The sequence below is a fragment of the Ustilago hordei genome (assembly GCF_900519145.1).
Source record: "Ustilago hordei strain Uho2 genome assembly, contig: UHO2_contig_07, whole genome shotgun sequence".
NCBI classification, from domain to species: Eukaryota; Fungi; Basidiomycota; class Ustilaginomycetes; order Ustilaginales; family Ustilaginaceae; genus Ustilago; species Ustilago hordei.
The window spans coordinates 597,603-608,122 of NW_024545289.1; the positions used below are offsets into that span (position 1 = coordinate 597,603).

At 51.7% G+C, this 10,520-nt stretch overlaps 4 protein-coding genes across 4 annotated transcripts; 3 read left to right on the top strand and 1 right to left on the bottom strand.

Annotated features, from left to right (window-relative positions):
* Window positions 1-1,037: 1,037 nt before the first annotated feature.
* On the top strand, window positions 1,038-3,845 carry UHO2_03972 (uncharacterized protein; the record flags this gene model as incomplete). The annotated part of the gene is made up of 1 exon (XM_041559929.1): window positions 1,038-3,845. One exon carries the CDS (start codon window positions 1,038-1,040, stop codon window positions 3,843-3,845), a length of 2,808 nt encoding a protein of 935 aa, XP_041415863.1.
* A 311-nt stretch (window positions 3,846-4,156) lies between these two features.
* On the top strand, window positions 4,157-4,869 carry UHO2_03973 (uncharacterized protein; the record flags this gene model as incomplete). Its single annotated transcript, XM_041559930.1, has 2 exons — window positions 4,157-4,174; window positions 4,264-4,869. 2 exons carry the CDS (start codon window positions 4,157-4,159, stop codon window positions 4,867-4,869), a joined length of 624 nt encoding a protein of 207 aa, XP_041415864.1.
* Window positions 4,870-5,387: 518 nt separating this feature from the next.
* On the bottom strand, window positions 5,388-6,629 carry UHO2_03974 (putative MSW1 - tryptophanyl-tRNA synthetase, mitochondrial; the record flags this gene model as incomplete). Its single annotated transcript, XM_041559931.1, has 1 exon — window positions 5,388-6,629. One exon carries the CDS (start codon window positions 6,627-6,629, stop codon window positions 5,388-5,390), a length of 1,242 nt encoding a protein of 413 aa, XP_041415865.1.
* A 2,016-nt stretch (window positions 6,630-8,645) lies between these two features.
* UHO2_03975 (uncharacterized protein) lies at window positions 8,646-10,343 on the top strand (the record flags this gene model as incomplete). Its single annotated transcript, XM_041559932.1, has 2 exons — window positions 8,646-9,486; window positions 9,685-10,343. 2 exons carry the CDS (start codon window positions 8,646-8,648, stop codon window positions 10,341-10,343), a joined length of 1,500 nt encoding a protein of 499 aa, XP_041415866.1.
* Window positions 10,344-10,520: the final 177 nt, after the last annotated feature.

A 10,520-nucleotide genomic window follows, 5' to 3' on the forward strand; every position in this document is an offset into this window, starting at 1 on the left:
AGATGAGTCGACGTTGAGCTGAAGGCGAACAGAAGAGGCCGATATCGAAGTGAAAAGAAAGGTGAAGGCAAGTCAAGAGGAGGTAAGGCGTCGTCGGCTTAAGTTACACAACACATAAGGAAAGAGACACACAAAAATGCCTTCAGGCTCTGTCACGTCACCGAGCAAACGCGGATGCACCGTGTTGACTCACGTGACTTCACCCAACTAACATAGGAAATAATGCGACCAGAAAATCCCAAAGCTCAAATTCCGAAACAGCAACACGCCGTCTTTTTGGAACTGCTTATTGTAATGTGAAGAAGTTTTGTCCCGATAACTGGCGATCGGGGAGAGTCTGAGTACGATGTCCTATTGTTTAAGGGCAGAAACATATATACTCGATTGACTGAGTGAACGTGGTGAAAACCTAGTGTTCTCAGCTTGATATATACATCTATGAGGTACATGCCGAATGTGGGAGTATCCTACTTCATGGTCTAGCTTGACAACGAGCAGGACCGTGTTGTACCCGATCTCTGGACGGATCTGCTCCGTCAGATCCCCGATTACGTTTATGTCAGCATGTATCATCATATTGGATCGCTTCCTTCGGCAGCATTTTGACAGTTGTCTGTGTGTTGCATGCACAAGCCAGACGGAAAGAAAGCTCGTTCAGGGTTCACTCTGTTGGTTCCAGGCGAAAGAGCCGATCGAAGAAGGAAGTCTCGAGTTCAGACTCACGACCTTGTATCTCTCTATCTTCACCACAAGCTCTGTCATCCCTCAAGGCAAAGCGACAGGCCACAGGCTATACGTAGTACGCACGAGCGAGTGCATCGCCACTGACATCATCCTTTGGACGTGGCGCTCGCGATGCTGGCTCACTGAACACTGAACAACAACGAGTTGGCTCGGACCGCTTCTGGCCGCTATTTGCACTTGATAGCACCCTGCACGCCAGCTCCACGCTGATACGGTCACCTTCACAGCGCTTCCATATTAACACACGCCTTTGCTCAGCATGGCCAATCTCGGCCTTGAGATAGCCTTACACTATGTCGATCACCGATGCTCGCGATGGTACCGCCGCGGCTGAACTAACGGCGGCGATAGCAACGGCAACAAACAAGAGCGGCAGTGGCTACTGCGCGTTTTGCATGCTTGCTGAGTTCGATATCGATCGCGGATCTACTCTATCGCACCAGTACCCTGCCCCGACCGGCTATGACGAGCACATGCTGGCGGAGCTCATGCTCCCAGATGGTGTCCATGCAAGAACCGAAGATTGGACCTTCTTCTTCCTTAAGCCGCCAGGTACACAGCGCCCAGCACTTCGAGATGCTGCCGAAGACGACGCAACCTCGCAATCACACGCTTCCACCGTTCCTTCTTCATGGCTGTCCCACGATCTGACGTACGTCATCAATCTTGTACGCACCAAGCACGACAACTCGGTCCGTCGTGGAGCCATGGTCAAAGCCATGGCTATCGGTACTCGGCATCCTTTCATCGAGATTTTTAAGCCCGCCCTTTTGCTCGCCCTTGACGACTACTTCAAGGAGCCCGGACTAGACTGTCTTGCCCGGCTGTACGAATCGATTAATCGTTTGGATTTGTCCGCGGCACCATCATTCAGTCGCGCCGAGAAGCTTGTTCTTCGTGGCTCGGATCGACGCGATCTGTTCGAAGAGCGCTTTGTGGCTGCGTCTCGCAACGAGCTCGAAGCTAACGCAGCAGCAACAACTGGCACAGCAGCAACGTCAACAGCATCGACGGCCGCACCAACGACACCAAGCGAGGAGATCGAGACAGCGCACTCATCACCAAGCAGCGTTGGCGGAGTCGAGATGATACGGCGCCGTACAGACAGCACATCGACTTTCTCATCCGAGACCAAGTCGCTCAAGAAGAAGCTTAGCGCAGCATCGCTTCGGCCCGCACTAGGTGCACGCAGGGCATCCACAGCTAACTCCGTTGCTGGCATGGCCGGCTCACAAGGCAGGAGGTCTATATCGACTTCAACAAGTCCGCTCCCCGGCGCGAAACCTCGTGATACTCACTTCTTCGATTCCGTTCTGACGTATCGCTCAGTACCATTGCCTATTCGTGTCCCGCTGACAACGTTCCCCGAGGAAGTAGGCGAGTACTCGTTGATCAAGCTCATTCAGACCTTCTCGGGCCCTCAATCAACCCCCACGGGTCCGATCCATCCTCACTTGCACACTAACGGTCCATTGACACATCCGATCATCGTTCTATTCAACGCCCTCGTCACGCAAAAGCGCGTTATCTTTCTGGGATATGGTCAGCCGGCGAACCTAGTTTCCAGCTACGTGCTTGGCGCTTGCGCACTCGGCTCGGGATGTGGTGTTGTGCTGCAAGGCTTCGCAGCAAGAGCGTTCCCGTACACCAACCTGCTCAATCTAGACGACCTTGAAAAGGTGCCAGGCTACATTGCTGGTGTCACCAACCCACGGTTTGAGGACCTGCATGCATGGGATCTCTTGCTCAACGTCGAGACTGGTCGTATACAGGTGGCTAAGGATATTGCTCCTGCTGCATCGCCCGCGAGTGGACCTTCACAGTCGCTGCTGCGGTCCGCGACTATGCCGCGTGAAGGCGTGGGCGCTGTCTCTGCATCAACTACATTTGGGAGCGTCTCTTCTGCCACGAGTCATGATCTGAAAGCAGCTGCTGATGCCGAGCTTGCGCAGTTTGGTGCTTTGCCGACAAATGCTTCTGGAACCGTCAGCAGCTCATCTATGCCGAGCAAAGGCTCTAGTCTGGGCGGCGCATCAGCCCGCGACCGCTCCAACACTGCTCAACAAGATGCTCGCGGCGACCCAAGCAACACCTTGTTTATGGAGGAATTGCAGAATGCTATTGCTGCGCACTTTGGCGAGCGTTTCATCCGATCGCGCGTCCAAGAATACGTCTCCCTTTTTGTTCAGCGTGTTGCTCGGCACGAAGAGCATTTCTATGGCCGCACATCGCTTGCGCCGACATGTCAGCCTTTCTTGAACGGCCAGCTTGGGTCAGGGCCGGTCTACGTGGATCGTGATGCGGAGATGCGCGAGATTATCTCGAATCAGATGCGGATCGAGGGTTTTCGTTCGACCATCGCGTACCATTTGCTAGCGGAAGAGCTGCAAAAGTACGGAGGCTATACACAGGCGATCCGAAACTTTGATGTTGCGCATCAAATTGGTCGCTTGAGGAGGGCAAGGAAGCTGTTACCGAGAGAGTCGGATTTGATCTTTGAGATGATTGCAAAAAGTGTGGTGACGCACGATCAGATCATGGAGGTGTTGGCGCTGCTACCACCACATACTGGCGGGTTGTTGCCGTTGGCGCTGGGGCTGTTCCATCCGTCGCAGGCGGCGAGGGATTCGGTGGTGGACTTCTTCCTGAGGCTCTGTAGGGACTCGGTCGGACGGAAGTTCGTGCAGAGTATGCATACTTTCCAGCGTCTGGCGTTTGCAAGGCTTGCGCAGGAAAGGGCTCAGCTCGAGATGAAGACTGCGCAAGAAGGAGATGCAGAGGTGCAAGAGATCAGCTTGAGGGGCTCGACTCAGGCGCCTGCGTCAGGGTCGCTACCTTCGAGTCAGGCCGTCGATACAGATGGCTACGGAGAGATGCGCTCGCCGACGGATCGTACTTCTTACTCAACGCCGGCTGCGCCGGAAAGAGAGCATGCTGGAGACGCGTCAAAAGCGTCGGCTGATGAGCTATCGTATATGTCAAGTCTTCGCAACATGAGCCATCCCTTCAAGTCGTTCGGTCCTGCAAAGGAGACCGCTTGGACCTCGTCCAAGAAGACGGCCGAGGCTGAGACAGTGGCGCAGAGCCACGCTGGAGCCTGATGCATCCACTTCCTGATGTCGATTCCTGTACTCATATGATACCCTGCTCTCGTTCTGCAGTATATCTTAGCTCAGCCATCTGGGAGTGTGTGTGTCTGTGTGTTGAAGAAGACATCGACAGTAAAGGATGAGAGGTTTTCCATTAGTGATGTTTGATCGACAATACTAATTTGACCAAATTTTCCGGAACTCGGGCTGTGGAAAAACAGAAGCATTTCAACTTGATTCCTCGTACCAACACTCCACCATCTTCGACAGACACACGACCACAACTCTATCTTGCAGCTTCTGGTCAGGATTGTAGAGGCACGATGGTGTCGACAGAAGAGGTAAGCCACCATACCTAGCACTGGTCGACCCATATTTGTTGCATGAGCCATGACTGACTTTATTTTCTTCCTCTTCGTATCATCTACAGGAGCTCAAGCAAGCTCTAACCACACTCTCTAAGCTATCCGACCTCAAGACCCCAACTGACGATGAAATTCACACACCAGAGTCCCGTCAGCAGGCGTTTCAGCTCCTTACCGCCTCTACACCGCTCTTCTCGACCCTGAAACGACTCAATCGCATAATCTACACCGATGTCCAGTCGCAAAAAACTCGCGTTGCCGAAGAACGTTCCAAAGTAGATATAGCCCGACTAGCCCTGCAGAACTTGAAGTACGAAGAAGCAATGCTCGAACTTGAAGTCAAAGTCTGTCAAGAATTCCAGTCCATCTTCCAAACAATACCCCTTCACTCCCTGGAGGAGTTCAACACTTTACGGAAGAGTTTGGGTGAGGAGGAAGGAGACGAAGAGGAGGGGGAGCAAGATGATCACAAGTTGATGTTAGCAAGGTTGAAATTTGAGCTGAAGGAGAGGAAGAGGTTGGAGACGGAGAAACAGAAGTTGCAGCAAGATAAGACGGAGGTGGCGAGGGAGAATAAGGAGAAGAAGGTGAAACTGGAGGAGACGGAGAAACAACTGAAGGATTTGTTGGCTGCTGCGCTTGCCGTACAAGCTAAGCTCGAGAGCTTTTAGAGTGATGCTCGCCTATCCATTGTACAGCGATCTCCGTTCATTGATGAAGGTGATCCTGGACTCGTCGATCTCAGCAAATGTTTTACTTTGTCAAAACGCGGAAGCTAAACGATATTCTCGACCTCAAGAAATGCTAGCCTTCCGTCTTCTGACGGGACCTTCCATCATGGTCTCCATCATAACAAGGCTTGCCTCCGTCAGGAGCCGGAAGCCCCCTCACGATCGCCTTGTTCACGAACGGCGACCGTCACCAAGAAGGGAGAACTTCGTCACGTCACCTACCTAGACTCTCGCTAGCCTCGGTAGACGAGCGGAAGCTCTATCCATCCGTTCAATCCAACGAACACTGTCCCCCCGTCAAGCTTTAGAGTCTCTCTCCAGCTTTGAAACGCGCAAGACCTGCGCACGCATACCCTGTATTTGTACGAACACACTGAATCAATCACAGATCGACATATTATCTGTGCGAGTGTGAAGGATTGAATCTTTTCCGGTGACTGATTATTTGATAAAGGTGCCTAGTCAAAGCCAACGCTTTTTCGTACCTGAGCCATCGTCCGTTGTGCAACTGTCTGTGCCTTTTCCTTGCCAAGTTGTTCCATTTGCTGCAAATACCCTGGATCGTTCCTTAATTTCTCTAGCTTGACTTGTATCGGTCTCAAGGTCTCCACCACGACTTCTGTTAGCGTTGCTTTGAGATGCTGACCTGAAGAAGCGCCCGTAGCCTCGATCTCTGCATTGAGTCTTGCAGCCCATTCTGATGGCCCTCCCTCCTCCCCTGCCTCCGTCTTTGAATTAGAGCTGTCGGCTGGCTTCAGAGCAGCCAGAATCGACAGCAGATTACTTACTCCCGGCCGATTCTGTGGACTGTAAGCTAGTGTTCTTTCTGCATCAGTGACTGCTTTCTTGATCTTCCTCTCTACTTGTTCCGGCGTATCGGTGATCAATATTCTCGAATTGACATCCGGTGCGCTCTTGGACATCTTACTTGTCGGATCTCTTAGCGACAAGACCCTCTTCGTCGGAGTGCTTATATGTGCTGGTAGCGGAAAGAACTTGTTGCTGCACTTTCGATTGTACACATCAGCCAAATCTCTACTCAATTCCAGATGCTGTATTTGATCTTCTCCCACCGGCACATGGGTTGCTTTATACAACAGGATATCTGCCGCCTGCAATACCGGATACGCAAACAATCCCAAGCTGAGGTCTTTATCATCCACCTCGCTTCTCTCTGCAACATTCTTCGCTGTGGCGATTTTGGATTTCCAAGTGGTCATGCGGTTGAGTTTGCCAAACGAAGTGATGCAATTCAGGATCCAAGCCAGCTCGGTATGTTGTGGCACCTGGTCTTGGTGGAAGATAGTGCATCGGTGTGGGTCAAGACCGATGGCCAGGAGGGTCGCCATCATTTCTGATCGTTCTGTGCGAAGACGAGAGGGCTGTTGAGGCATGGTAATGGCATGATAGCCGACGATGCTGAAGTAGAGTTCGTTGGAGGTGGAGAGGGAGGCGTTTTGGAGGTCGACCCAGTTTCGGAGTGCGCCGAGATAGTTACCGAGATGAGGAATGCCCGTGGGTTGAATACCGGAGAAGATCACTTTTGGTCGAGGCTTTGGTGCGGCTTGTGGTGAAGCAGAGGAGACAGGGCTATCTTGTGGTGCTTTCGAAGTGGAAGCGAAGGCTGAAGATGGTGAAGTGGACAGGCAGCGAGGTTGAGCTCGACTCGCCCTCAAAGCATCAAGAGCTCGACGCCGCATAGGGGATGACAAAATCGTTGTAGATAGAGATGCGAGTGCTGGGAGCTGGAGGTGCAAGCAAGGCCTTCAAGAGGTTTTGGAATGAGAAGATGTCGAAGGCCATGAAATTTGGTGTCCGAATCCCGAGGTGGAGGCGAAGGCCAAAAAAATTAAGGATCTTCGTGTTAACTCTAGAAATCTAACAGCAGCAGTAGTCGCTTTGAAAATGCCTGGCACCCTCGAAAGCTGCAGTGGTAGAGACCCCATTGATCAGCATGCACAGCATGCTTGCACATCGCTGCTTCAGGGCTGCAATCGGCCCTGGCACTGCCAATCAGGAGGAATATGAATAATCTAATGTTCTTAGGACAGGACGACGGCTTGACATTGTTGCTCGAAGTGAGTGTGGTGAGAAATCCATAGCTTATCAGAGCAGTTTCCGGTGAAAGGGAAGCGGAGACACTCTGAGTAGTTAGAGCTGCAACGGCGATGAGCGGTGTAGCACAAAGTCAGTCTACCTTCGGATCGCGAGACCTGACAGACGGGACACCGAACCCGCCAGTCTTATCGAGACTGAGGTCAGCTGGCTTAGCCCTGACTGGTCTGGTTGCCACAAAGATTGCGGAGTTGGAAAGGCCACCCGGTTTGCCACTCACTCGCTCATTGCGCATTTTCCAGTTCGCTTCGCTCTCACTGCTGCATTGCGGTAGGCGCTTCAACAAAAGCCACAGACGTCGATCGAATTGGGAATAGAACTGGGCAGAAGAGCAGTCTTGCTGACTCTGTCGTCTTGCGACAGGGATTGAGTAGGATGTCGTGCTAGTGAGGGAATGTGACTTCTAGTCCGATCTCACACTGACGCCAACTTGGCTCTACTCGGATATGTATCATGCCGGTTAACGAATACCATTACATAGTTGCCCCCGTCCTGTTTTAGCATCATATACTGGGCAACACATCTCTGTAACATACATGTATGCACAGAACGCTGGAACATATATATACTAGTCCTTATCCTGTGCTTAGTCCTCACATATCATCGCAATCGATACTTGTGATGATCGCAATTTGCTGTACATCCTACAAGAGTGCTCAATGCATCATTGATGGTCAATTGTTTTCATGGATGACGAGCTTGGTGAAAATGAACATTGCAGGCAGCAGATCCTCGCTTGGGGAGCCGGATTCATCTGGGCAAACTTTTGGTGCAGAGCTGCTGTGGAATGACGCCAGTCTGCTGCTTTCAAGGCGAGCGAGAAAAGATTATTATTATTCACGGGCGGCTTTTCTTAGGACTTTCAGACCCCGGCCCGCTCTCCCGTCAGTACGGCTGTTATGACCGCAGACAAAGCCACCCCCGCCCGCTAGCACAATGGAACTGCGGCCGCTTTCTGCTCGTCGGTCTGGCAGAAAATTGCAAAGTTTTCTGACGTCGGTTGGCAACTGATACTCGCGCTTTTCAACTTCAGCCGTCAGTCTCTTCGCATTGCGCAGTGCAGTGCTGTGCTGTGAGTGTGGGCAACCACAGGCAACGCCAATTGCACAAAAGGGGGAACCCTTCGCTGCAGGTGAAGTTGGGAAGGACCCTTTTTGCCTCTGAGCCGTTTCCGTTGCTGAACCGGTTGTCCACTTGTTGTTGATTGCTTTTGTTCAAGCCATGTGACCGGTGATCCTCCTCAACCCTGAAATGAAACTCAATGCATCGTCCGCACAGCTTTGACCACATTTGTTGTTCCAAGCACATCATCTCTGTTCAACCGGTTTTTGCTGAATGCAAGTATCTCGCCAGTCTTCAACGCTGCCTCGCTACCGTCTTTGTCGCCGGGATCGCCACTTGCGTACACGCCTGATTGAGTCGCTCTAGCGGATCACGCTAAGATTGTGATTGTTCCTGGTGTTAATGTGGTCAAGACCCTCCGAGCCTTCAGAACCCACGCTTCGTCTGTGCGATCTACCTTTCTAACCATATCCACCTCTCGCCGCCAGCGTGATCGAGCAAGCATCATTTCAACCTCCCCTTCTACATCAAATCTGAATATGTCCGCGGTCGGACAACTCAACGAGAAGGAGGCCCAGTTGCCTCCTCGTCCCGAGTCGAATGGCTCGTCATCCGATGATCTCGAACGTTCACCAAAGCCCTTCAAGAAGGAAGGCGATGCAACCGATGATATTGTAGAAGTCAGCAGCAACGCCGACTCCGAGGAAGCCCTCGCCGCCGCTCGTGTCAAGCAGGCACAAGAAGGTGGTACCATTGTTTACCGTACACTCTCTTGGCAAAAGGCAGCCATTCTCCTCTTCACCGAGTACGTCTGTCTCGCAATCTTGTCCTTCCCATGGGCTTTCTCCTACCTCGGTATGGCCGGTGGTCTCCTCGCCACTTTCGGTATCGGTCTTGCCGCTCTATACACGTCTCTCACTCTCTGGAGATACTGCCTCCGCCACCCTCATCTCCTCAACATTTGTGATATCGGATACCAGATCTTTGGCAAGAGCAAGATTGCATACGAACTCACTGCTCTTGCGCTCATTCTCAACAATGTCTTCATCATGGGTCTCCACACGCTCACTGGCTCCCAAATCCTTAACACCCTCTCAAACCACGGTACCTGCAGTCTCGTCTTCTCGCTCGTCATCATGATCCTCTCGATCATCCTTACCCTACCAAGGAAGCTCGAGCAGCTCACCGGGTTCGGTATTGTTTCGGCAATCTCCATGTTTATTTCGATTATGCTTGTCATGATTTTCACCGGCATTCAAGGTCCCAACCCCGCCGTCAAGGACTTCGACGAGCCCGTATTCATCACTGCGTTTGCTCCCAAGGGCACCGGCTTCGTCAACGGTTTCTCTGCCGTATTGAATATAATCTTCACATGGATCGGTATTTATCCAGATAGGCCTCTCCTCCGTCTCAGCATCATCCATAGACTCGCCAAAACCAGCGATGGATGGTGTTGTTTCAGCATCGCAAGGAAAGGAGCAGTTTACTGACATCGTTTTTTTTTTTGTTTTTTTTTTGTTTTTTTTTTTTTTACGTGCTCTGCTGCCGCTTTTTTTTCCGTTCGGCCCTTTTCAACAGGGCACATCATGTACCCTACCTTCATCGCCGAGATGAAGGATCCTCGAGAGTTCCCCAAGGCTCTCTACGCCGTCACCGTCGCCGAGTTCGTCCTTTTCAGCATCACCGGTATTGTCGTTTACCGATACACCGGCCAGTACACCACAGCCCCTGCTGTCGGAACCCTTCGACCTGTCTTCAAGAAGATCGCTTTTGCTTTCGTCCTCCCCACTACTATCATCATCGGTGTCCTCTACGCTTCTGTTGTCGCCAAGTACTTGTTCTCTCGAATCTTCCTCGGCACAAAGCACTACAACAACCACACCGCCGTTGGTTGGGCCGGCTGGATTGGATGCGTCGTCGTCACCTGGGTTCTCGGCTGGGTCATCGGCGAAGCCATTCCCTTCTTCTCTTCTCTGCTTTCGTTGATGAGTGCCCTTTTCGACTGCTACTTCGGTTATGTCTTCTGGGCCTTCGCTTTCTTCGAGCTTTACAAGGGACAGCTTTGGGTCGGTCAGTCTTGGGTCAGAAAGATCGAAACCGCCTTTCAGTTCGTGCTCATTGCTGCGGGGCTTTTCATCCTCGGTCCAGGCCTTTATGTCAGTGTGCAGTCGATCATTGACAACTACGATACAGGCAGTGTCAAGTCGCCTTTCACTTGCGCTGATAACTCGCTTTGATCGATCGAGAGAAAGCTTCGATATGATGGTTTTTGTTTCTCTCTTCCCTCGATTCACGTTTTGGAACACTTGTCTCCCTTTTCAACGCCAAAATAAGGTGTCAGGTATTCCCTGCATTGTACATTATCACATTTGTCTTCGAACCAACATCATTTGCCTGCGATTGACGATGTGATA